Source organism: Pipra filicauda, unplaced genomic scaffold (assembly GCF_003945595.2).
Source record: "Pipra filicauda isolate LSUMZ 115617 unplaced genomic scaffold, ASM394559v2 scaffold715_size207569_pilon, whole genome shotgun sequence".
Classification (NCBI taxonomy): domain Eukaryota; kingdom Metazoa; phylum Chordata; class Aves; order Passeriformes; family Pipridae; genus Pipra; species Pipra filicauda.
Window position 1 is genome coordinate 146,017 of NW_024104882.1, and position 26,587 is coordinate 172,603.

Here is a 26,587-nt window from a genome sequence, read left to right on the forward strand (position 1 = left end):
CCCTGTAAGGCCATCCATCTAAGAGAAGGTCACTCTAAAAACAAACCTACGTCCTGAGTACCTCACTGCACTGTCCAAGCTTGCTCAGCCCCGGCAGATGAACCTCAGGATTAAAGGGGGGGCTCAGTTCAGCGCACACTGTGTCTCACCTAAAAAAAAAAAAAAAAATCCACTGCACAGGCTCGAAGGGTTAATGACCTTTCCCAAATCTTCGCTCGCGAAGACTGGCCATACAAATTAATAAAGATTTGCGTATGCTCAGCGCTGATTGGCTGCCGCTGTCCCGTGTCTTGCCCAAAATGGCCGCGCTTTGTTCCTCCTTAAGGAGAATCCCGCTTGCTAATATTATAAGTGATCTAAAGAAATTTGCTGCTCAAAATGGGAAAAAGTTAATCCAGTTGCTGTATTGTGTTAACTGCTTTGTTGGAATTATAAGCTGACGAGTTGTGCAATGCCTAACCACAAGTTCTGTAAGCTGTGGAATGATTAACACAACGCAAGAATGATTTAGCATATTGTATTTTGGAGATGTTTGTTCTAAGCATATTAATAGGAACCAATATGGAGGGGTAGACCACGAGGAGTCCGGGTGATCAACCGTCACCCTGATGGAAATTTCCAGGACCACGGCTTCATAGAAATCAATGACTTTGAAATTCTTGGTGGATTGCCCGCGAAAGGAGGAACCAACCCCAAGTTGACCCGCGAAGAGGGAACCAAGCAGGATGCAGCCCGTGAAACCTCCACCAATGGACTGATGACATGACTTTGGGGGGAGGTGACATCAGAGGGTATAACAAGTGCTGTTTCTGTTCCTCTTTGCGGACAGTGGTAGGAACTGAGGTTTCCTCCTGTCGCCCGGCTGGCCGTTTTTGCTTGTTGGCATTAATAAATCTTTTATTACCTTGCAACCCAAATTATAGCCTCGTTTCACTTATTACACTGATTGGCTGCACCCGTGCGGCGGCGCGGCGGCCGCCATTTTGCTCCGCCTGTTGTCAGCAAATGGTCTCATTTACACCTTAATTCGGGTTGAGGCATCTCTCCCTAATGGGATCAGAACACCTGGGCAGGGACACCTTCCACCACACCAGCTGGCTCCAACCCCGTCCAACCCGACCTTGGACACTTCCCACGGTGGGGCAGCCACAGCTTCTCTGGGCAACCTGGCCCAGGGCCTCACCTCCCTCCCAGGGAACAATTTCTCCCCAAAAGTCTCATCTCCCAGAGGTCACTCCCTGGGGCCAGGCTGCAGTGTGTTCCTCCCCAGCACTGCCTGCCTGCAGCAGCCTGGGCCGACACAGGAGGGCTTCCCCTCGGCCACCCCCACCTAAGGCAGCAGTTGCTCTGGGCTGCTCCTCACAGATCCCTGTGCCATCAGCTGCAAAGCTCTCAGCAAGGCTGTCCTAAAGGAAGCTGCCCTGGGAAAGCCAACGTGCTGCAGCTCCAACGGGAAAAGAATCCCAGAATCAGGAAGGTTGCAAAAGAGCTCCAAGATCATTGAGTCCAACTGGGACCTCTCCCAGGTGGCTCCCTGAATCCCTGTAACCAAGCCCCGGCACTGGGCTCTGCGTGTGGCACCGGAGAGGCGAGGGGCCCTGGCCCTCAGCCACTGCCGTCCTTGCCATGGCCCTCACACATCGCCCCTCAGCACTGAGCCATCGCCCCTAGGCATGGCCCCTCAGCCACCTCCCTCAGCCCTCCCCCTCAGTGCCCTCGCCCTCAGCCATCGCCCCTCAGCCCTCAGCCATTGCCCTCACCCCCCAACTCCCTTTGAAATCCAGCCTGGGGCTCGCCCCAGCCTCACACAGGGAGCTGCCGCGCTCCAGCTGTCACTCAGCACTGGGGGGGGATTTGTGCTCGCCCCAGGAGAGGGACCTTTCTACACCCAGCTCTTGATGTGTCCACACAGCTCTGCCTGGGTGTGGGTGTGAATTGACTGTGGGGTGAAGGTTGTTGTGAATCTCTAGTTCAGTCACATTTAAAATTGTACCAAATGCTATTGAATCACTTGATAACTGTTAAACTGGTCAATAATTAAATGCTACTAATCTCTTTTGCCCCTTTATCTTTGTGTCCAAATCCTTTGCACTCTGACCCTCTGGCATCCCAAGGCACTGTGGAAATCACTCCCTTTCATCAAAAAATATATTTTCCATGACTTCTACTTTAAAATTTTCCTCCTTAGCTAAACAACAAAACAACTCCAATTAGTTGTTGATGTCTTGAAGACTTGAAGACAATTAAAGGAAGGGAAAGAATTTGTTTTTCTGTGTTTTAATGAGCTCCATGGTATGTTTAGAGACAAGTCCATCATCCTCAGGTACTGAGAGAAGACTGAAGCAGCTGCTGAAGAAGTCAGAAGCCAAACTCCAAGTGCCTTGAAGCATTGCTGGGCCCCACTGAGGGCAGGCACTGCCAAAGCCTCCCCAGGGACTCCTTGGAGCAGCTCCTTGGAGGCCAGGAGTGCAGGCAGACAAAGGCTCTGGGCAGGCCCCTGCAATGCTGAGCAAAGCCTGCCTTGGTTTTGTGCAGCACAAAGGCCAAGGGCTGAGCCCCAGGCCCTGGCCCAGCAGATCCTGTCCCTCCCGGCTGGCTCAGGGCTGTTTGGGGGGCACTGGGATGGGAGGGGGAGGAACAACAAAGGCCCAAACTGGGCAACCCCTGCCAGGCTCCTGGGGAGGGGCGAGGCAGAACCCAAGGGCAGAACCTGCCAGGAAAGTGGCTTGTGGTGGCCTGAGTGGCAGAGGCAGCTGCCAGAGGCAAGGGGACAAAGGCCTGGGTGCCTTTGGGCCTTGCAGCCCTGCCAGAGCCCTTGGCCATCTCTCCTGCAGGCTGTCCTGCCCTGGCCCTGCTGCTGCTCTGGCCTTGCAGGCTGCACACACCCCTCCTGCTTTCCCACCCCCTCCCAGCAGCATTTCCAGACCCTCCCTGATGGCTCTGCACCAGCTCTGGCTGTTGCCAGGGGCACTTGGCCTTCTGAACTTGGATCCTGAGCCCCTGTGCCACAGGACATCCCTGCCAGAGCCCAGGCCCTTCTCCTGGGGGTCACTGCAGAGCTGAGCAGATCCAGGTCACCTCCCATTCCTCTGCCAACCCCCTGGGCCTGCTCTGGGCCCTGCAGGTCCTTGCCCTGCTCCCAAGGGCTGGGGGGGTGCTCAGTGGTCAGGGCTTGGGGTTTAGAGCTCAGGCTGGGGATGAGGCAGAACTTTGGGAGCTTTGTTGTTCTCCTGGTGGTGTCTGGTTCATGATTAGGGGAAGAGCTTTTGGGGCTGGGTAAGGATTAAAGCTTGGCTTTTTATACTGGTACTATAGGTTTGTGTAATGAGTAAGCAATGGTAAAATTTATTCGTCAAAATATATATATGTACTTTTCATATATTATAGCTAATGCTTTGTTGGGACTGAGGAGTTGTAAGCTGCGGAATAGTTAACTGCTGTGCTACTATTATAAGTTGACTATCCTGCAACTGTCAGTTTCCTAGTTGGCAAAGTATTTTGCTTTACTGAGCATGTGTACTATATCCTGTTTTTCTAAAAATATTGTCTAATGTACTCATTAGAAAAGAAGAAGAGAACAAGGATCAAGGAGTCAAGGATGAAAATGATAAAGAAGAGCCAAAGAGAACATCTGGGCACCATACTCATGTCCAGCTTCAAGGACATTTGAGTTAATTAAAGCTACTGATGGAAAGTCCCTGGCAATCAAAATGGGCCTACAACAGAACCAACCAGAACGAAGCCCGCGAACTCAAGCCCAATGAAGAGCTAACAAGTGACTATGGGAGGGGAGTTGAAAAAGTTACTGTTTGTCTCTATTGAGCTTGTGGGCCGTTGGAGAGCAGGGGTCTCTCCAGGCCACCCAATGCGCTGATTTGCTTATCTGCACTTTATATAAATCTTATAATAAATTTTGCTGCTATATTTTGATTTGGTTTATTTACCTATAACATACTGATAAACATTAACTAAAAACAGAAGCAGGAAAGAAGACAGGTAATGCAAGTGGAGTAAACATGTCACAGAAAAATCAGGACTGCAACTGAACACTTCATTCTCCAGGTGAAATGGTTCCCCCACTGCTGTACATCCCGGATTCCTCACACACACAAAATGTTAAAACACTTAAAATCCAGGATTCCCAGAACTCTGCCCTGAGATTTTGTGTAGAGCTCGCTGGGTAATTCAGCTCTGCTCTGGGTTGCACTTTGGCTGCTGTTGCCTTCACTTGTTGAAACCGGGCAGTGGATGGATCTGCCCTGGCACAGGAGGAACCAGCTCACAGGAGGGAGAAAAGCCCTAACAATTATCTCAGTCTTCCAGCAGCACGAGCACTTCCCAACACAGCAAGCCCAGGGAGTGCAGGGGGTGGGGGGCCAAGCTCAAGAGAAATGTAATGAGAGCCAGACTTTAATTTTGTTGATCAATGCTTCACCTGCTCAGGAGATGTCTATGCATCTGTATCAGTGCCCTCGTCTTCTGATGCACTTTCTATCGGCACACCTGCAAAAGATTAAAGAGCCAAGAGGAAGTGAAAATAAAACCCACACAGGAATTGGGTAGAGATCCAGCTACATCTGACTTTGTAGATTCTGAAACTTGTGTTTTCAGATGTCTCGTGCCCTGTACAGAATCACAGAAACACAGACAAGGTGAAGGTTGCAAGAGACCTCCAGAGACCCTCTGGAGCTGGGTGGCCAGAACCTCCTCCAGGGGCTTTTGAATATCTCCAAAGAAGGAGACTCCACAATCTCTCTAGGAACTGGCCCCAGTGCTGAGTCACCCTCACAGTAATGAAGTTCTTCCTCATGTTCAGGTGGAAATTGCTTTGTTTCCCTTTCTGCCCATTGCCTCCCATCCTATCACTCAGCACCACCCAGAAGAGCCTGGCTCCATCCTCCTGACCCTTCAAACACTTGTGTCCACTGATGACGTCCCCTCTCAGACTTCTCCAGACTAAACAGGCCCAGCTCCCTCAGCCTCTCCAGCCCCTGATCATCTCTGCAGCCTCAGTTGGACCCGCTGCAGGAGCTCCATGTTTCCCTTGTACTTAGGAACCCAGCACTGGACACAGCACTCCAGATGTGCCTCACCAGGGCTGCTCCTCTCTTGGCCTGCTGGCAAAGCTCTTCCGAAGGCAGCGCAGGCAGCCTTGGGTCTTCTTGGCCATTGCTGACCCTTGGTCAGCTCTCTGTCCACCAGAACCCCCAGGGCCTTCTCTGCACAGCTACTTGCCAGAGGGTCAGCCCTGAGCCTGGACTGGTGCCTGCACTTATTCCTGACCAGGTTCCTTGAACTGGTTGGATGGGTTGACTGCAGCAGGGCTGGGGAAAGAGCCCAGGCCCTGTGAGCCTTCCTGAGGCCTTGGCAAAGGCCTGGGGGGCAGGATGGGGGGTAGGGATCATCCCCCTCCACGTCTGCAGACAGCATCCGTGGGCCATGGGAGACAACCCTCTGTCACGAGGAAGGTGAGTGTGTGGGAGGACTGGGAGTGGACACCTTTAGCACCCATCGGGTCAGAGCTGTCCTCACTGCCCTCAAAGACAAGGGAGAGAAGAGGGGCCTTGACCCCCTGCAGGGAACACTTCAGCATGGAGCTGTTTCAGTGTCACAGATCACAAAAGCTGTTTGTTCCCTGTGTGCAGAGGCCCAGACAAGTGGCCTTTAGTCACGGGATGGATTGTGGTGGTGATTCCCAGGACTGAAGGCAGCTTCTCTGGGTCTCTCCCCATGTCAGGGCCGTCCTTCTCCATCCCCTTTGAGGAGATGGAGAAGGACGAGCTCTCAGAGTCGTTTGCCTGTAGAGCAGCTTTGGCATCCAGAGAGATGGAAGTGCTTGGGAATGGCCCTGCTCACCGTGTTCCATCTCCATTTTTGCTCCGAGGAGCTGAAGGATGTGCTGTTTGGACCCCTGCCTCCCATATAATTCTTGTTCCAGAGTTTGAATTCTTTGGCGGAACTGCTGGAATTCCTTGTCCATCTTGGATTTCTGGGCCTTCGCCATTTTCTTCATTTTCCTGTCTGTGAAGGCAGAACAATGATCCTGGGTCACTGACTGTGATGGCTTTGCACAGTTACTGGTGGATTGAGATTGTAAACAAATCACTCCCCTTTTGTTTCAACCTCTCCCTACTCCTCTCCAATAATGAAGGGACATAATATAATATGTCCTCTCCATATAAGGAAGAGATAAAAGTACAAACCCAAAAATTTAAAAAGGAAATAGCAGGAACTCCAAAGAACCAAGGGAAAATGGTTTAAGCTAAAAAGGCAGAAATTGTTTCCTAGTTCCCCTACCCGGGGACAGAAAAGCCCCAAATGGCAGCTACCACATGGCTGCCCCAAGCAAAGACAAAACATTGGGAGGCTCCCCTGCCCTCTGGACCATGCAGGGGAAAAGAAACAAATTAAACCAAACCAGAGCAAACAGGTTCTCAAAGACCCACCCTCCAGGATGAGGGGATGGGGTGAATATTCATCACAAAGCTCCACGCCCTGGCTTTGGAACCATAACACTGATGCTTCCTCCTTGAGAGGCAGACCAGCTCTCTGACACAAGGATGCCCAAAGGCCCTGATTTAAGCTCTCTGTCAGAGGATCATCTTCTTATAACTCTCCTCTCTGGGGGTATATTTCCTTGCTCACTCCCCCTCAGAAATCCTCAGCTCACAGGAATTCAATTTTGTGATGGAGGTACAATCTGGAAATGGTTTTCCCTTTACCCTCTGTCTTTTAGAAGGGAGGGAACAAGAAACTCAGAGCACATTTTCCTCCCTTTCCAGCCTCTCATTGATGCTTTCCGTAGTTCAATAAATATGGCTTCAGCTTTGAAAAGGGGGCCACAGGCTTCATTCTAAGGCCACAATGGCCTGAGCCATCAGGAGGTCAAGGGGTTGCCCTGGACTGTTCTGGGCTGCTCACTGCCACAGTTTTGCTCCTGCAGCAAGAACAGGACCCCCAGGCAGGTGAGGCCCATCTTGTCTCCCCTTTCCCTGCCCGGGGTGCAACAGGCTGTGCCCCAACACACACTGTGTCCTGCCTGAGCCAGGCCCAGCAGCACCATCTGGGGCTCAGCAGGCCCACTGGGGTGTCTGTGCCCCAGCTGACTCCTTCCCTTCCCAGCACCAGCTCCTTCAGGGAGAGCTGTTCTCCACAGGCCCCTGTGCTCAGAGACACCTGCAGTGCCCATGGAGCTGGGTCTCCTTGTGGATCTTCAACAGGAAGACAAGGTTGGGATCACATGTGCCCCAACACAGCCCCAGGAGCGGGGAGTGGGAGAAGGGGAGTGGGGAAAGGGAGAGAGGCGCTGACAGGACTGCGAGGGGGGAACCTTAACAAGGATCAGGGGATCAGAGAACTCACAGCACACACTCTCTGCAGAGATGAGGGAGACAAGTGTGGCCATGACCACCTGCAGAGAACACTTCAGCAGGGAGCTGTTTCAGGGTCAGGCAGCACAAAAGCTGTGCCCCATGTCAGGGCCGTCCTTCTCCAGCCCCTTTGAGGAGCTGTGCAGGAGGAGCTCTCAGAGTGGTTTGCCTGTAGAGCAGCTTTGGTGTTCAGAAAGATGGAAGTCTGCTTGGGAGTGGCCTTGCTCACCTAGTTCCTTGTTCAGGTCTTCTCTGAGCAGCTGAATATCCTGCTTTGTGGATGCCAGCCCTTCCTGGAAATCTTCACGCATAGCTTTCATTTCTTTGCAGAGCTGCACAAGGGTCTCCTCCATCACAGATCCCTGAGCCTCTGGGGGATTTTCCTCCTCTGTCTTTCCTGTGAAAAAATAGACAGGTGTCAGAGAGAGACTGAGATTGCCCCCTTGAAGGGGAGACCACCCATCTGCCCTGGGGATGCTCAAATCCTCTGTTTTCAAGTCTCCTCTTCAGGGTCTCTCCTTAGGCCTTCCTGCAGGTTGTCTTTTCAACTTCTCTTTCCTCCTGAGAAATACTCACTTCAGAGGAATTAAACCTTGCACTCAAGGTGAAACATGTAAATGGGCTTTTTTGTCTTATTTCTTCATGCAGGGAGGGAACAAGAAACTCAGACTCAGGTCCCTCATGTCCAGCCTGTTTACTAATTTGTTTGCTCCACACTGCTTTTTCTTTAGAGAATCCTTCCTAATTCAGCAGCCTTGGAAAAGAACTCGCTCATCCCTGAAAAACAGGGCTGGGGAATTCCCAAGCTGATGCACTGTGGCCACCATTAGTGATCTCTTCCCCAGCTTTCAAACCCTTTCCCACCAGGAGTTTGCTCCGGGAAGGAGCCTTGGTCTCTCTCCTGGAGCTCCAGTCTTCCTTGGGACATGGAGACTTTTTTTATCTTCCAACTTTTGTTTGTGGAAAGGAATCTCAGCACCACTGTGAGCCCTCAGAACCATGGGCTTGGAGCTCCTGTGCTGCTGGGGAGGAGCACTGACAGGAAGCCCCCTGCCCCCTCACTCCCCAAGGGCCTGGCCACGGGGGAGAGCCCAGGCCCTGCTGATTTCCAAGGGTTCCTTGAGGGAAGAACATTGCCCTGCCCTCATGCCAGCTGCAAAGAGCAGGGACAGACAAACAGCTGCCTTAGAACCTGGGCAGGATGGGAGCCAGCAGAGCCCAGGCTGTGCTGGGCAAAGCCACTGCCGGGGCAGCTCTGCACCCTGGGGGCCTGGACACCTGAATGAGGGTGGGAAATACAGCAAAGCACTTCTGGAGGCCCTTGGAAGTGGGAATTTATGGACAGATGGGACTATTTGACCTCACTGTGCTGGGCCCTCATGCACAACAGGCCTTCGTCTCTTCTCTTTGTTCGGCAGGGTTTAGTTTCCAGGTAGCGTGGGCAAGTCCTGACCCTCACCTGCACGGAAAGGCTTCTCCCTTTTGGCCCTGGAGGAAAGCCCAGGAGGAGATTCCTCCTTTAGTGGTCAATGGAAGGAGAGGAAATCCCAGAAGTGCTGTGTTATGTCTTTCAATCCTTACCAATTGCCAGGGTTACCCTCTGCTAGAGCAGGACGTGTCTCTGGTCAGAGAGGGATGTCCCTCTGACCAAAGTCACCCCACCCCAAAGGCCAGGCCTCCTGCTGTGCACTGAAGGGATTCTGCAGGTAATGTGCTCGGGAGAGAGACCTTGACTGGCTTTGCCTCTGCCAGGGATAACACACAAGGCAGCAGCTGGGACTCGCAGGGGCTCCTGCTGCCAAGGTCCCTCAGTGCAGTCTGGGCAGTGCCAGCCCCAACAGCGACTGTGACCTGCAGGCAGGCTGGAGAAAAGTGGCTGCCTCTCACTCCAGTGCCCAGGGGGAAGAGGATGGCCACCCTTCCCTTTCTGGTCCTCCGATTCTTCCTGTCAAGCCCTCGGCCCATAGGATGAGGGGATGGGGTGGACATTCATCACAAAGCTCCACGCCCTGGCTTTGGAACCATAACACTGATGCTTCCTCCTTGAGAGGCAGACCAGCTCTCTGACACAAGGATGCCCAAAGGCCCTGATTTAAGCTCTCTGTCAGAGGATCATCTTCTTATAACTCTCCTCTGGGGGTATATTTTCCTTGCTCACTCCCCCTCAGAAATCCTCAGCTCACAGGAATTCAATTTTGTGATGGAGGTACAATCTGGAAATGGTTTTCCCTTTGTCCTCTATCTTTTAGCAGGGAGGGAACAAGAAACTCAGACCACATTTTCCTCCCTTTTCAGCCTCTCATCGGTGCTTTCTGTAGCTCAATTAAATATGGCTTCAGCTTTGAAAAGAGGGTCACAGGCTTCATTCTAAGGCCACAATGGCCTGAACCATCAGGAAGTCAAGGGGTTGCCCTGGACTGTTCTGGGCTGCTCACTGCCAGAGATTTGCTCCTGCAGCTGCTGCAAGAACCTGCAATGCTGGGGCCTGAAGAACCGTCCCTGAGCCAAAGTTGATGAGCTCTCCTACCTAGTATTGTATTTCTCCCTATATCTGCTTATTAACCAAGATGCTATATAATCCTTAGTACTGCCTGAAGAACACACATTTATGCTTGTTAGCCCAGCATGTTATCAATAATTAGTAAGGCCTGTATGTGTTATAAATATGCCTTTTCTTTCCAGCCAAGGTCACGAAAAATAGTAGGGCCTCACATGGTCGGAGCTGGTTCAATTTGATTTCAATGTAGCGATAAGTTCTGTATTTATTGACCAGTCAAGGCCATAATAAGCATTTAATAGTAGATGCTCCAAATCTACTCCCTTGGTCTCCCTCTGGGCCCTGGCCAGGTGGAAGGGGAACACCAACAGAGGTAGAAAGGCAGATTGTTTTTCTGCCCCAGTCGAGTGACTCAGCTGGTTTGTTTAACACTGTATAAGCTGAACTCTCACAGCGAGGATGGAGGCCCCACCTACGAGTGGATGCACTGCACAGGATTTCCCAGTTACAGGGAAGGGCTTCTCCAGGCCTTCGCTGCCACGGGGCTCCCCAGCTGAAGTGTGGTCTGGATGATGACGATTCCTTAGGGGAACTGGTGATGTATCTGTCTCTTAATCACTCCGAGACTTTCTCTGTAGTAATGATTAGATGCATTGCTAAGTGTATCCTTTGATAAGCCACTGCTTCTTTTGTAATTCTATACTGTCTTGCACTAAAGGAAACTTATACACTTATTCTTTAAAGTTGGTGTCTGTGCTCTTCAATCTATCCTGGTTACCAGGGGAGGGAGGGAGGGGGTAAAACAGAACAGGACCCCCAGGCAGGTGAGGCCCATCTTGTCTCCCGTTTCCCTGCCCGGGGTGCAACAGGCTGTGCCCCAACACACACTGTGTCCTGCCTGAGCCAGGCCCAGCAGCACCATCTGGGGCTCAGCAGGCCCACTGGGGTGTCTGTGCCCCAGCTGACTCCTTCCCTTCCCAGCACCAGCTCCTTCAGGGAGAGCTGTTCTCCACAGGCCCCTGTGCTCAGAGACACCTGCAGTGCCCATGGAGCTGGGTCTCCTTGTGGATCTTCAACAGGAAGACAAGGTTGGGATCACATGTGCCCCAACACAACCCCAGGAGTGGGGAGTGGGAGAAGGGGAGTGGGGAAAGGGAGAGAGGCGCTGACAGGACTGCAAGGGGGGAACCTTAACAAGGATCAGGGGATCAGAGAACTCACAGCACACACTCTGCAGAGATGAGGGAGACAAGTGTGGCCATGACCACCTGCAGAGAACACTTCAGCAGGGAGCTGTTTCAGGGTCAGGCAGCACAAAAGCTGTGCCCCATGTCAGGGCCGTCCTTCTCCAGCCCCTTTGAGGAGCTGTGCAGGACGAGCTCTCAGAGTGGTTTGCCTGTAGAGCAGCTTTGGTGTTCAGAAAGATGGAAGTCTGCTTGGGAATGGCCCTGCTCACCTTGTTCCTTGTTCAGGTTTTCTCTGAGCAGCTGAAAAAGCCAATTTGTGTATTCCTGCCCTTTCTGGAGATCTTCACGCATAGCTTTCATTTCTTGCGTGAACTTCTGGAAGTCCTCCTTCATCAAAGATTCCTGGGGCTTTGAGGCCTCTGGTTCCCATCCTTTTTCTGTGAAAAAAGACTGATGTCAGTGGGAGACTGACACTGCTCCCTTGAAGGGGAGACCACCCATCTGCCCTGAGGATGCTCAAATACTCTGTTTTCAAGTCTCCTCTTCAGGGTCTCTCCTTAGGCCTTCCTGCAGGTTGTCTTTTCAACTTCTCTTTCCTCCTGAGAAATACTCACTTCAGAGGAATTAAACCTTGCACTCAAGGTGAAACATGTAAATGGGCTTTTTTGTCTTATTTCTTCATGCAGGGAGGGAACAAGAAACTCAGACTCAGGTCCCTCATGTCCAGCCTGTTTACTAATTTGTTTGCTCCACACTTCTTTTTCTTTAGAGAATCCTTCCTAATTCAGCAGCCTTGGAAAAGAACTCGCTCATCCCTGAAAAACAGGGCTGGGGAATTCCCGAGCTGATGCACTGTGGCCACCATTAGTGATCTCTTCCCCAGCTTTCAAATCCTTTCCCACTAGGAATTTGCTCTGGGAAGGAGCCTTGGTCTCTCTCCTGGAGCTCCAGTCTTCCTTGGGACATGGAGACTTTTCTGTTCCAGCTTTTGTCTGTGGAAAGGAGACTCAGCACCACTGTGAGCCCTCAGAAACCATGGGCTTGGAGCTCCTGTGCTGCTGGGGAGGAGCATTGACAGGAAGCCCCCTGCCCCCTCACTCCCCAAGGGCCTGGCCACGGGGGAGAGCCCAGGCCCTGCTGATTTCCAAGGGTTCCTTGAGGGAAGAACATTGCCCTGCCCCCATGCCAGCTGCAAAGAGCAGGGACAGACAAACAGCTGCCTTAGAACCTGGGCAGGATGGGAGCCAGCAGAGCCCAGGCTGTGCTGGGCAAAGCCACTGCCGGGGCAGCTCTGCACCCTGGGGGCCTGGACACCTGAATGAGGGTGGGAAATACAGCAAAGCACTTCTGGAGGCCCTTGGAAGTGGGAATTTATGGACAGATGGGACTATTTGACCTCACTGTGCTGGGCCCTCATGCACAACAGGCCTTTGTCTCTTCTCTTTGTTCGGCAGGGTTTAGTTTCCAGGTAGCGTGGGCAAGTCCTGGCCCTCACCTGCACGCAAAGGCTTCTCCCTTTTGGCCCTGGAGGAAAGCCCAGGAGGAGATTCCTCCTTTAGTGGTCAAGGGAAGGAGAGGAAATCCCAGAAGTGCTGTGTTATGTCTTTCAATCCTTACCAATTGCCAGGGTTACCCTCTGCTAGAGCAGGACGTGTCTCTGGTCAGAGAGGGACGTCCCTCTGACCAAAGTCACCCCACCCCAAAGGCCTCCTGCTGTGCACTGAATGGGTTCTGCAGGTAATGGGCTCGGGAGAGAGACCTAGACTGGCTTTGCTTCTCTCAAGGATAACCCCTCACATCCCTGTGGTTCCCAAGGATGAGCACAGACAAGAGGAATGGGATCAGCACTCTTACTTGTTCGCTCGAATGCCTCGTCTACGAATTTCTCGACCAGCTTCAGACCAACCGTAGCAGCTGGGCATCAGGGTCACATGGAAATAAAACAAAGAGAAGAAGAGGACATTTAACAAGGACTTTTCCTTGAGGAACTCCTGGAATGCATTGAGCAGGTTCTGGGGCAGAACACACCACCCAGCTGGCCCTGGAACCACAAGGTCCTGTGCACCAGAGCCCGACAGCAGCGCTGGGGGGGCTCTGACCTTCGAGGCCACTCAGGCTCTCCTGGCCAAGAACCTGCCTCGGCTGCCACAGCATTCAGGCACCACACAGGTGCCTCAGCACAGTCCCACCAGAACAGAGACACCCCCAAAGTGTGAGACACTCCTCCTCCACACTGCACGAGTGGAGAGGGACCTCCCAGGGCCCTTCATTGTCCCTTGGCCTTTTCATTTGGACCTGTCTTCTCAAAGACTTTCAGATGACCACAGGCAAGAGGAATGGGATCCAGCACACCTACTTATGAACCCAAATACATCTCTTAGGACACTCTGCCACCAGCTCTCCATTTCTGCCCACTGGGTTCACATGGAAAGAAAAAGGAAAAAAGGAAACTTCACTAGGACTTTTCCCTCCGGATTTGAAGAATGCATGAAGGAGCTTTTTGGGGACACACATATCCCTTATACTGCTCAAACCTCTGATGTACTTGGGGTTTTTAAATCACTTATTTCCCCTTCTATTACTGTCAAAGCAGAAGAAACACAGCTCTTACCAGCTCCTCCCAGGAATTCCATGCCTCTTCTGTCCCAGGTCTTTTTCTCAGGGTTCATTCTGCAATGCAAGGGAAAAGGGGAGCAAAATCTATGGGGTGGGCACAGGACTAGAGAAGAGAAGGCAGTTGAGAAGATCTGGGGGGGCAGCCAAGAGAGACAGGAGGCTGTGAACTGCCAAGCCTTTGCCTTCCCTGGGGTTTGCTGGAACAAGGGCTGAACCCTGCTGCTCCCCTATGATCCACCCCAGGGCCTTTGCTGGGCTTTATGAGAGCCAGGGACGAGCCTGCCTGGTGTGAATTTAGGAGAATAACATTGATGGCACACCCGTGTTTCGGCTGTGCCTCAGTCGTGCTCACCCCAAGTCAAGGACCTTTCAGTTGTCCATGATCTGCCTGGGAGGAGCTGCACGAGAAACCAGGAGGGAGCACGGCCAGGATGGGTGACCCGAACGGGCCAGAGGGATATTCCAGAGCCCAGAACATCATGCCCAGTACATGAACTGGGGGAGTTGACTGGGAGGTGCCTCCCGGGGACGGGCTGGGCATCGGTCAGTGGGTGCTGAGCAGTTCCCTTGTGCATCACTGGTTTTTCATGGCATTTATTCCTCTCAGTATTTTTCTTTTTCATTCCCGTTATTGCTATTACTATTGTTATTATTACTGTTATTATATTTTACTTTATTTCAATTATTAAACTGTTCTTATCTCAACCCACCAGTTTTACCTCCTTCTGATTCTCCTCTCCTATCACAGGGGTGGGGATGATGGGAGGGAAGAGCAGTTGTGTAGGAGGGAGGAGCAGCTGTGTGCTCCTTAGTTGTTGGATGGGCTTAAACCACAGCAGTCCTTTTTGGTGCCCAATGTGTGCTCCACCAGCGCTCAGCCTTCCAAACCATTCCACAGTGCCATGAAAACCCCTCACTCCCAGAGCTCCTACCTCCCATCCAGCTCTTGGGCTGCTCCAGAGTATTTGGTCACAGAAGCTGCTGCGACCAAGGACACCCTCTGCCAGGAGCTGCCCTGCCGAGGCTCCCCGGGCATGTCACGACCCAGGACCTTCACCTGGAGAAGAGAAAAATGGGAAGAGCTGCAGGAAAACCACGAAGCTCCAGAGCTGAGAGCTCAAAGGGCTGGGCAGGGTCTTCTCCTGCCCCCACCCCCTTAGAGATGAGCTCCAAAATCCAGGCCCTGGCGTGGGAAACTCCCCTACGGTGCTTCAGAGGAGACTTGGGAGTGGAAAGTGGAGGGTTGGTGTGTGATACTGGGAGCACTGGGAGGGAAATGAGAGCGCTGGGGGGGACCAGTGAGCGATACTGGGAGCTCTGGGGTTGCACTGGAATTTTTAGCCCCTGAACCCCACACTCTGATGGCAAACAGGGCATGTGGCTTAAGTTAGGGGTATTCAAGGCTCTGGAACGTTAATTTTGGGAGCTGCAAGGCTCAGAAAGACAAATTTTGGGAGCTCTGGGGCTCAGAAAGAATGATTATGGGGGCTTTGGGGCTGAGAAACTGATTTCAGGGACTTTGGGGCTCTGGAACACTGATTTCAGGAGCTTCTGGACCTAAAAAACCCTTATTGAGGGATCTTTTAAGCTCAGAATCAGCAATGTAGGGAGTATTTAGGCTCAGAAACACCCATTTAGAAACATTTTTTGGTCCAGAACACCAATTTAGGGAGCTTTGGAGCTGAGAAACACTCTTCTGGGAGATTCTGGGCTCAGGAATATCCATTCAAAGAATTTTTGGGCTTCCAAAAAAAATTGTTTAGAGAGGGTCTTGTTCAGGAACTCTGATTTAGGAAGCTTTGGGCCTAGGAAACACACGTTTAGGGAGCTTTTAGGGTCAGAGCCAGTGATTTAACGAGCTTTTGATGTTCAAAGCATTGATTTTGGGAGCATCTGGACCAGAAGGACCAATTCAGGGAGCTTTGGGGCTCCAAAACCCCCTATATTGGGTTCATGTGGCCAGGTTTTGGTAGCGGGGGGGCTCCAGGGGTGGGTTCTGTGAGCAGCTGCCAGAAGCTTCCCCCATGTCCGGCACCGCCAATTCCAGTGGCTCCATCTGTTGTGCAGAAGGAATTACAGCCAGAGAAGAGCAGAGTGAGAACAGATGAACAGCTCTGCAGACCCCCAGGGCAGTGCAGAAGGAGGGGCAGGAGGTGCTCCAGGCACCAGGGCTGAGATTCCCCTGCAGCCCAAGGAGGAGCCCACGCCAGAGCAGGGGATGCCCAAAAGGAGGATGTGGTCCTGTGGGAAGCCTGTGCTGGAGCAGAGTCCCTGCAGGGACCTGGGGATCCCTGGAGAGAGGAGCCCCCGCTGGAAGAGGTTTTCCTGGAAAGACTTGTGGCCCTATGGGGGACCCCCCTTGGAGCAGGGAAGGGACTCCGACTCCTCTCTCTGAGCAGCAGCGGGATCAGCCTGTGATGTTTTGGATTACATTCCAGTCTCCCTGAACCACTGAGGAGGAGGAGGGAGGGTCTGGGATGGAGGGGGCTTGGGGGGAAGATTTTTGTAAGATTTCTTTTACCTCTCATTATCCTGCTCTGATTTTGTTGGTAATAAATTCAATTAATTTCCACAATTCCAGTCTGTTTTGCCCATGATGTAATCAGAGAGGGATCTCTCTCTCTCCTTATCTCAACCCATGAAGCTTTTGCTGTATTTTCTCTCCCCTGTCCAGGTGTGGAGGGCAGTGATCAAGTGGCTTTGGTGGGTGCCTGGCACCCAGTCAGAGTCAACTCACTACACACCCATCTGGGGAGCTTTTGGGCTGAGTGACAGCGATTTAGGGAGCTCCTGCATTCAGAAATACCCATTTTGGGATCTTTGAGGCTCAGAAAAAAAGGTGTAGCGAACTTCTGGGCTCAAAACCAGCAACTTCTGCTGTTTTAGGGGCTCAGAACCCAGCCCCTCAGGAGCTTTTGGTCTCAGATACTGCAAGTTTGGGAGCTTTTGATCTCAGAAGCAGTGATTTAGGGAGCTTTGGGGCTCAGAACCATCCATTTAGGGAGATTTTGGTGTCTCAAACACTGATTTAGGGAGATTTGGGGTTGAAAAACACCAATTTCGGGAGCATTTGGCTCAAAACCACTCATTTAGGGAACTTTTGGCCTCAGAAAGTCTCATTTAGGGAGCTTTTGAGCTCACCCAATTCCAATTTAGGGAGCTGCTGGTCTCAGAAACAAGTATTTATGGATCTTGTGGGGCCTGAAGCAGCAATTCAAGTAGCATGTAGGTTCAGACAGAGGGATTAAGGGAGCCCTGGTGCTCCAAACCACCAATTTAGTGAACCTTGGGCCTAAGAAACCCCAATTTGGGGAGCTTGAGGCTCAGAAAACCTGAGTACCAGTATCCTGGTATCAGGAGCTTTGGGTCAGGGATAGCGATTTGGGGATATTTTCAGCTCAGAAAGAGCGAATGAAAGAGCTTTTGGGCTCCAAAAGACCAAGTGAAGCAGATTTTGGGCTCAGTAGCCCCCATTTAGGCAGCTTTGGAGCTCCAAACCAGCGATTTAGGAAGCTTGTGGGCTCAGAAACACTAATTTCGGGAGCAGAAGTAGCCCCACGGGGGGAAGGGTGGGAGCGAGGGGCTGCACTTACCTGGAAGAAGGTCGGGATGAAGCGGCTCCGCTGCGAGGGTGGGAGCACCGCGGGGCTCCTGAGGCTTATATTCCTCCTGCCCTACCCCACTCCTACAGGACCCACCCCTGCCCTTTATCCCCTGGCACCCCAGTTCTCGGGTTTACACCAGTTTCTCGGAAATCCCTAGAAACCGAAAGCGAAAATGCTCCGAGCAGGGGGCGGCTCCTGGGGCGGGAGAGGAACGGCAGAGCCCCGGGGTCCTGCTGGGGTGAGGGGGGCACAGCCAGTGGCCCCTGCCTGCTCCTGGGGCCTCCCGGGGCACCAGGAATGGCACTGGGAGGGAACTGGGAGCACTGGGAGCGAACCCCATGGTCCGATGGCAAATGGGGTGTGTGGCACGAGTTAGGGGGTTCGGGGTTCTGGAACCCCAATTTCAGGAACTTCGTGGCTTAGACACTCCTCTTTTGGAGGTTTGGGGTAATAACAGCGATTTCAGGAGATCTGAGGCTGAGAAAGAGCAATCTGGGGGGCCTTGGGGCTCCAGAATACCAATTTCAGGAGCTTTTGGGCTCAGAAATTCACATTTAGAGAGCTCCGAGTCTCAGAAACACCAATTAAGCAAACTTTGGACTGAAGAAAAAACAAACCCCAAACCAAACAATAAAACAATTTATAGATGTTTTGAGCTGAGAAAGAACAATTTAGGGAGAGTTTTGGCTCAGAAACACCCATTTAGGGATATTTTGGGGTCTAAAAAACTGCTTTAGGGAGCTTTAGGGCTGAGAAACACTCATTTTGTGAAGATTTAGACTCAGAAATATCAAACTAAGGAGTGTTTGGACATCCAAAAAAACCTGTTTAGAGAGGGTTTTGCTCACAATGGCTGAAATATAAGTATGGGGAGGCCTGGCAGATTGTCTGTATCCCACTGCCCCAAACCCCTCAGCAATGCCATGTGCTTGCAATGGGGGAATCAACACTGGATGGCTGGAAACATCTCCTGTCTCCCAATGCACTGCCTGGAACACTGTCCTGGGACTAGAGAAGCAAGTTTTAATGGTGACATGAAATCCCTGAAAGAACTGAATCAGACAGTGGACCTCATTTCTGAACCAGCCTCAGAGACACTTGGGCCAAAGAACCTGGCCCTGAGCGGGTGAATCACATCCCCTGTCACGCACCAGCCTCTGGGCAGATCCAAGGATGCAAGGGACAGGTGAAGAGGACACTGAGGGCAAAGGCTGGTGGGGCCTGCAAACACTGGGTTACACATTTACCAAAGGTTCCTCAACAGCAGAGGATCTGCCAGTCGGGCTGGCCCTGCCCAGTCAACATATTTACGTGCTGTGGAAGGGGACAAAGTTCCTGCAGTGCACATTAAAAACATGCTGGGGAAATGTGGTGGGTTTCTGTGGCTGGGTTTGGTAGCGCTGGGGGGGTGGTTACAGGGGTGGTTTCTCTTAGAAGCTGCCAGAAGCTTCCCCTGTCCTGTGGAGCCAACACCAGCCGGCTCCAGGACAGACTCCCTGCTGTTGGCCAAGACCAAGCCAATCAGGAGTGACAGTAACACCTCTGGGATAACATATTTAAGAACAGAAGGCTGTGGGACAGAAAGAATTCCAGCCAGGGAAGAGCGGAGTGAGAACATGGGAACAACAAAGTAGACCCCAAGGGCAGTGCAGAAGGAGGGGCAGGAGGTGCTCCAGGTGCTGGAGCTGAGGCCCTGCAGCCCGTGGGGCAGAGCAGGGTGGGGCAGCTGTGCCCCGTGCCCATGGGGGAGCATCGGGGTGCAGAGACCCCCCTGCAGCCCCTGGGGGAGAACTGGGGTGCAGAGACCCCCCTGCAGCCCCTGGGGGAGAACTGGGGTGCAGAGACCCCCCTGCAGCCCCTGGGGGAGAACTGGGGTGCAGAGACCCCCCTGCAGCCCATGGAGAAGCCCACTCCAGAGCAGGTGGATGCCCAAAGGAGGCTGTGACACCGTGGCAGGCCCAGGATGGAGCAGGGTCCTGGCAGGGACCTGCAGCCCGTGGAGAGGGAAGCCCAGGCTGGAGCAGGTTTTTCCTGGGTAGGACTCGTGGCCCCTGTGGGGGACCCACGCCGGGACAGCTCATCCGTGAGGGACTGACCCCATGGAGGAGTGACCCACGGGACAGCAGGTTGGGAAGAGCTGCTGCCCGAGGGGTGGACTCACACTGGAGAGGTTCATCAGGGACTGTCTCCCGTGGGAGGGACCCCAGGGGAGCAGGGGAAGGACTCCAACTCCTCTCCCTGAGCGGCAGCAGAAACAACAACTGACTGCAACCCCCATTCCTGTCCCCCTGCACTGCTGGGAGGGAGGAGGGAGAACATGGAGGGAAGGAGGGGTGGGGGGAAGGTGTTTTTAAGACTGTTTTATTTCTCACTCTTTGGCTCCTATCCTGTTAGCAATAAATTTAAGTAATATCCTCACTTTGAGTCTGTTCTGCCCATTGCAGGTAATCAGCAACTGACCTCTCCCAGCTCTTATCTCAGCTCATGAATCCTTGGCTGTTTTTTCCTCTCCTCTGTCCAGTTGCAGAGGGAGAGTGAGAGAGTGGCTTTAGTGGGTACCTGGCATCCGGCCAGGGTCGACCCACTACAGGAGAAGAGTCTGGGTTATTCCTGCCTCAGGCAAAGGCAAACCCACACGTGGGATTGATATTGCTCAAGGACACGAGTGCACTTGGTGGGTGATGTGGGAGAATGGGAATTCCTGTGTGTGCCTTAAGGGGATTTGATTTGGGGTGAAAATAGCCAATGAATTAAATTTGATGTTAAGAACTAGCCAACACTGTATTACCACTTCTGTGGTGGCTACGTGTGCATCACCTGAGCACCTCACAGCATCGACCTCAACCACAAGTGTTCTGGGGATCTGAGCCTTGACTTCCCTCGGAAGGAAGGAGGAACTTTGATTAAACTGAACAACAATTGAACAGTGGAGTCAGAACTGACTCAAATGTGCCACACGCAACAATCCAACACCTCCCACACAGCTTTCCTGTTCCCAGGGATGGAGGCCAAAGTCATGGACTGAATGAATTCAACAAACAATTTTTGTGGACATTTTATGACCATTTGACAGAGGTGTTCCACAGACTATGGGAATGATGTCTGTATTTATATCTACCAAATAGATAAATAGGAAATGTGATGGGGAATTGGGAAGTGTGAGAATTGGCATGACATCATTGGTATGGAGTAAGGGGTGGATATTGTCCTGTTTTCAGCTGGGATGGAGTTAATTTAGTCTCAGTAGCCATTACAGTGCCATGTGTTGGATTCGGAATGAGAATATTGTTGATAACACACTCATGTTTGGGGTTTTACTGAGTGGTGATAATCCTAAGTCAAGGAATTTGGTTTTGGTTTTGTTTTATGTCCCCTGCTCTGCCAGTGAGAAGGTTCCCAAAAGAAAAAAGCTGGGAGGCAGCAGAGCCAGGACAGGTGACCTGAAATGGCCAAAGGAATATTCCACACCATTAAACATCATGCCCAGTATATAAACTGGGGCAGTTACCTGGAATGGGGGGCTGATCTGGGCTTGGGAAGGGGGCCTGGCATCAGTCAGGGGGTGGTGAACGATTGCATTGTGCATTGTTTGGTACTTTTTTTCCTTTCCATTTAATCGTCGTTACTCTGATTATTCACTATATTATTATATTTTACTTTGTTCTCAATTATTAAACTGTTCTTATCTCCACCTGCAAGTTTTTCCCTTGATTCCTCTCCCCACCCCACCGGGGGGGGGGGCTGTGAGCGAAGGGCTGGGTGGTGAATAGTTGCCAGCAGGGCTTAAACCAGGACAAAGAGCTACAGAGTGAGGCTGCAGGAAGGGGGCCCATGGCACCGTCCACAGCCAGGCCTCCAGGTATAATCCTGGAGGGCCTGATCTGTGGCCTGGTTTTCTGGACACCCTGCTCAAGGTGCCCCAGGGCCACTGTCACACACCAGGCCCTGGAAACCACTGTTCCCAGCACTGGTCAGTCAGCCACCTCTGAGAGGTGGTTTGTTCCTTCACAGAGGGACATCAAGTGACGGGGCCAGAACTCCAAGAGGTCCCAAGACTTTGTCCCCTCGGGCACAGCCTGGTCTGTGCCGCCACGGGCTGTGAGGACACACGTTGTGCTGAGGCCCTGGGGCCTCGTGGCCTCCTGGCACAGCCCGGGAAGGCTGGGCACTGTCACCCCCTTGTCCTTCCCTCAGCGTCACCCCCATCCCAGTGCCCTGGCAGAGTCCTGAGCAAGGCGTGAGGGACAGGATCTGCCTTCCCCGGGCTGGGGGTCAGGGCTGGGCCTTTCTGCTGCTTCCAACCGAGCCAGGCTGTGCTCAGCACCTGAGCTGCTGCCCAGAGCCTTTGCCTCCCTGCACTCACGGCCTCCAAGGATCTGCTGGAGTGTCCCTGGGGAGGCTTTGTCAGGAATGGCCCTCGGGGGGCTCCTTAAGGCTTCAAGGGCCTGCAGGATTTTCAAAGTACTTTTCATTTTCCACACTGAATCTCTGAGAGGTTTGTGCAATCATCTGCAATTATCTGCTTCAACCAGTCCCCTGAGAGCCTGTGTCAGTAGTGACACTCACTGGGGCTCATTAATTCTTTCAAGGAGTTCAGTTTTTAGGGGGACTTTGGGTTTTGCTTTTGATACTGAGAGGTTTGTGCAATCGTGGCCCCCAATTATCTCCTCCAAGGGGGTCCATGAGGAGCCTGTTTTGGGAATGGTCCTCAGTTGCACCCATTAATGCTCTGAGATACTTTGAGTTTCTCTTTGACCCATGAAAGGTTTGTGCAATGTCCTCTCAGTCCCTGAGGTTCAAAGGCTCAGCACCAAGTACACCACAAGGCTCATTGAGATAAACCAGGTCCTAATAAACCATGGAACTTCTGTGATTGTCCTCTAATCTAGGAGGGTTAATTAAGAAGGTTGCCTATGTAGTTATGGAGAAAGTTCAAAGAGCTTCTAACAAACATGCATTCCTACTTTAAAGGGTGTACTTTATTACTTTTCTCTTTGAAGAAGAAATGATTGCAGCGTTCTCGAACTGATCTTGATCCAGGGTCTCTCCTAAGGAGGTCTGGGCTATTTGGAGAACTGTCCCTTGAGGTCTGACACAGTGTGGACAACCTTGCTCCACATCTCCCCAACCCCATCATGTCTCTCATCAGTCTCCTGGGTCCTGCTCTGCTCACAGAACCGGCTGCACACAGCACAGAGGGGGTTTTCTTCTTTCTTGGTAGCAATCTGAAAGCCCCAAGTTTCACCTTTGGTAACAGACACTCCTCAGCTGTGAGCCAATCCCCGCTGCCACCAATGGGGTTCAGCTCCCCCAGGGCAAACCCGTGCGAGAAACGTTTTAGACAAACAGGAACACAAATAAAGAGTTGGCACTGGGGGGGCACTTAGGGATCCTGGGGGGTACTTATGAGGCAGTTTGGGGTCCGGGAAGCATTTTGGGACGCTTGGGCGTCCAGGGGGGCACTTGGAGGTCGGGGGAGGGAATTTGAGGGCACTTGGGGGTCTGGGGACACTTGGAGGAACTGGGGGCATTTATCGGGTCTCTGGGTGCGGGGCATGACGGGAGTTGTAGGCACGGGTACAATGGGCTCTATGAGGCCGCAGGGCATGACGGGAGCTGAAGTCCCAGAAGTGGCTCTAAGGGGCACTTCGGGGTCCGAGGGGCCATTTATGGGTCCGAGGGGCCACTTTGGCGTTCTCGGGGCGCACTTGAGGGCACCTCAGGGGTCGGAGAACCTGTGGGAGGCACTTGGGGGTCTGCAAACACAGCTGTAACGGGGCTCAATGGGGCGCGGAGCATGACGGGAGTTGTAGTCCCTGCCTTGACTTTCTCGGGGCTCTGTCACCCCCTTGTCCTTCCCTCAGCGTCACCCCCCCATCCCAGTGCCCTGGCAGAGCCCTGAGCAAGGCGTGAGGGACAGGATCTGCCTTCCCCGGGCTGGGGGTCAGGGCTGGGCGCGTTGCTGGGGGTCCCAAGCAGGGGTCAGGAGACCCATCGGGGTGTGAGGGGGCTCTCAGGGATCCCGGACGGCGCCTATAACGGGTCTTACGGGCCGCGGAGCATCATGGGAAGTGCAGGCGCGGCTGTGATTGGCTCGTGCCGCGGGGCACGATGGGAGCTGTAGTCCCAGAGTGGTTTAACGGCTCTTGAACAGACTAATACCCGCTATAGCAGAAGAACTTCTTCCTGAAAGCCAATGTGGTTTCAGAGCCAACAGGGGGACCACAGACATGGGGTTTGTTCTCAGACAACTGCAAGAGAAGTGCAGGGAACAGAACAAAGGTCTCTCTGGAACCTTTGTTGAGCTCACCAAGGCTTTCCATCCTGTGAGCAGAAAAGGTCTGTGGCAGATTTTGGAACATTTACATTGTCCCCCCAAGTTCCTTAAAATGATCATCTCGCTCCATGAGGATCAGCACGACCAAGTCAGATATGGCAATGCACTCTCTGAGCCCTTTCTAATATCCAATGGTGGGAAACAAGGCAGCGTTCTCGCACCAACCCTATTCACAATTTTTTCCAGCAGGATGCTCCAAAGGGCCACAGCAGACCTCGATGAAGAAGGTGGGATCTACATCCCATATCGTACCCATGGAAGCCTTTTCAACCTAAGGCGACTGAAGGCCCACACCAAGACCTTAAACCATCTTGTCCGGGAGCTGCTTTACGCTGCCGCCGCCGCCCTCGTGGCTCACACAGTGGCAGCTCTGCAGCGTTTAACATCCTGCTGTGCTGAGGCTGCTGAGCTCTTTGGGCTGGGCGTCAGCTTGAAGAAGACACAAGTTCTCTATCAACCTGCACCTCAGGAAGGCTTCCATCACCCCCACATCACCATTGGCCAATCAGAGCTCAAATCAGTCCAGCAGTTTAATTACCTGGGGGGCCTCATCTCCTCGGACGGTGAGATTGACGGAGAGACAGACAACAGGTTAGCAAAGGCATCGAGAGCTTTCGGAAGGCTCCATCAAAGAGTCTGGCGAAATAAATACCTGAAGAAAAGCACCAAGATCAGGGTTTACAGAGCCATAGTGCTGTCTACTCTCTTCTACGGATCTGAATCGTGGGTCATCCACCGCCACCACCTGCATCTCCTCGAACACTTCCATCAACGCTGTCTCCGCACAATCCTAAACATCCCCTGGTCAGATGATGGGACCAATACGTCTGTTCTAGAACAGGCAGCAGGCACAAGCATTGAGGCCATGTTGCTGAGAACACAGCTGAGCTGGGCAGGGCACGTCTCCAGGATGAAGGACCAACCACCGCCTCCCGAAGGTCCTGCTTTATGGGGAACTTGCCACCGTCTGCCGCGAGAGACGAGCCCTGAAGAGGAGAGGTGGACTGCCTGAAACAACATCTCAGCCTTGGCCACATTGATCATCATAACTGGTCTACTCTGGCCTCCAATCGGGAGGTCTGGAGACACACCATCTCTAACGCTGCTGATGCCTTTGAGAACTCTCACAGGATCACTCTCAAGGAGAAAAGACAGCACAGAAAGAATCGTGTCCTGCAGAATATACCACCTAAGGAGTCTTTCTGCTGTGCCTTTTGCAATCGGATATGTCTATCTCATATTGGCCTCTTTAGCCACCAGCGTGCCTGTAATAAATGGGGATAGAGCCTTCCTAAATCTTCGTTTACGATGCCCAGCCATGAGGGGGTAGGAAAGGGTTGTGGGGGCACCATGGAGGCTCGAGGGGAGCGACATGGGGGCATTTAGGGGTCGGAGGGGCATTTAGAGGTCCCGAGTGGGCACTGGGGACACTTGGGGGGCACTGAGGTGACAATGGCGGAGCTCAAAGGGGCCGCAGGGCAGGACGGGAGTTTTAGTCAAAGAAAGGCTAAAATGGCGCGGCTCCAAGGCACCGCCCCCTGCCCCATTCCCAGACTGTGATTGGCTGTGCGCAGTGACAGGCGGGTGCAGCTGCCAATGGGAGGCGGCGGAGGCGGGAGGCGGGAAGCGTTGGCGCTGAGGGGAGGGGGGAGGGCAGAGGATTTGGGGGGGATTTGGGGATCCCTCATGACCCCCCACAGCCCCCCAGGACTCCCCCGGCACCCTGTTGGCCGTGAACGTAAAGGAGGAGAAGTCAGATGAGCCCTTCCCCCTGCAGTTTCCTCCTGGGACCCCCAAATCCCGCCGGACCCTCCCCAAACAAGGGTGGGAAGGGAAAGGGGTCCCAGACGTGCTGCCCGCGCTGGCCAGAGGAGCTTCTGTGCTGATGCTCCTTGGTTGTTGTGTCTGCAGGGACTGGAACAGGGATGTTTGTCCCAGGAAAGCGCTGCTCCATCTCCGAACCGCCCCTGCTCCTCTCACACCTTGTTCTCTCTCTTTCCCCAGCAGTCCCTGGGTGGCTCCAGAGCCCTCCGGCTGTGGGTGTGTGACACATTCACATCAGCCCCTGCTCTCCTGGGCTCCTACACACGCCAGCCACGAGCTGCTCCTCCGTGATCTTGCTGTCCGTTCATAAACAGATCTTTGAAAGTGTTGCTGATTTAGAAACTGAACCTCTCAAGGCCCTTCCCCATCTTCGTTACCTCCTTTGGAAACTCTCTAATGGCTCAATATCTTTCTTTTATCGTGTCCCCCCAGACTGCCCCAATGGTGCAGGTGAGGCCGCCCCAGGGCAGAGCAGAGCGGGACAATCCCCTCCCTGGCCCGACCGGCCATGCTGGGCCTGATGCCCCCAGGACAGGGTTGTCCCTCCTGGCTGCCAGGGCACTGCTGGCTCAGGGCCAACTGGCCACCCACCAGGACCCCCAGGGCCCTTTCCTGGCACTGCTCTCCAGCCTCTCATTCCCTGCTCTGTCTGTCCATCCGTGGTTACCCCATCCTGGGGGCAGAATCCAACACTTCCCCTTGTTGAACTCCCTGTGGTTGGTGATTCCCAGCCCTCTGATCTGTCGAGGTCTCTCTGCAGGGCTTCCCTCTTCCATGAGGCCCCTCAGTGTCCAAATGCTCCCTTTGTTCCATGAGGTTCCCAGGGTCCCTTTGGCTCCTTAAGACTGCAGTGTGACAGTGTCCCCTTAGTTCCATGAGTTTCTGAAATGCCTCAGGGCTCCTTTGGTTCCAAAAGGCCCTGCCATGTCAAAATGGCCCCTTACTTCCATGAGGTTCTGCAGTGGCCCAGTTTTCCTTTGCTTCCATGAGGCCCTACAGTGTCACAATGGACCCTTGATTCCAAGAGGTTCCAAAATATCTCAGAGTTCCTTTGGTTCCGTGAGGCCCACCAATGTCTCAATGGCTCCTTGGCTCCATGACTTTCCATAGAGTCCCTGAGTTCCTTTGCTTCCATAAGGCCCTGCAGAGTT

At 52.9% G+C, this 26,587-nt stretch overlaps 1 protein-coding gene across 2 annotated transcripts; it reads right to left on the reverse strand.

Annotated features, from left to right (window-relative positions):
• Positions 1-112: 112 nt before the first annotated feature.
• On the reverse strand, positions 113-17,382 carry LOC113996659. Of its 2 annotated transcripts, XM_039389207.1 has the most exons (9): positions 17,264-17,382; positions 14,603-14,727; positions 13,666-13,724; positions 12,909-12,968; positions 11,324-11,491; positions 7,600-7,767; positions 5,857-6,021; positions 4,436-4,503; positions 113-149 (listed from the first exon to the last, which is right to left on the reverse strand). In XM_039389207.1, the coding sequence occupies exons 2-8, from the start codon at positions 14,704-14,706 to the stop codon at positions 4,451-4,453; spliced, it is 777 nt and encodes a 258-aa protein (XP_039245141.1). In that variant the 5' UTR covers positions 14,707-14,727; positions 17,264-17,382; the 3' UTR covers positions 113-149; positions 4,436-4,450. The 2 variants fall into 2 exon arrangements, with proteins under 2 accessions (XP_039245141.1, XP_039245140.1); XM_039389206.1 differs by lacking the exon at positions 113-149 and having other exon boundaries at positions 3,921-4,503.
• Between the last annotated feature and the right edge of the window lie 9,205 nt (positions 17,383-26,587).

Bases quoted from the DNA above. Each gene is read 5' to 3' on its own strand.
- LOC113996659 (XM_039389207.1), bottom strand. From the start codon at position 14,706: ATGCCCGGGGAGCCTCGGCAGGGCAGCTCCTGGCAGAGGGTGTCCTTG. The intron at 7,768-11,323 runs GTGAGCAGGGCC...ATTTTTTCACAG, and splicing joins AAACCTGAACAAGGAACAAG to GAAAGACAGAGGAGGAAAAT. The intron at 6,022-7,599 runs GTGAGCAAGGCC...CTGCCTTCACAG, and splicing joins AGACCTGAACAAGGAACTAG to ACAGGAAAATGAAGAAAATG.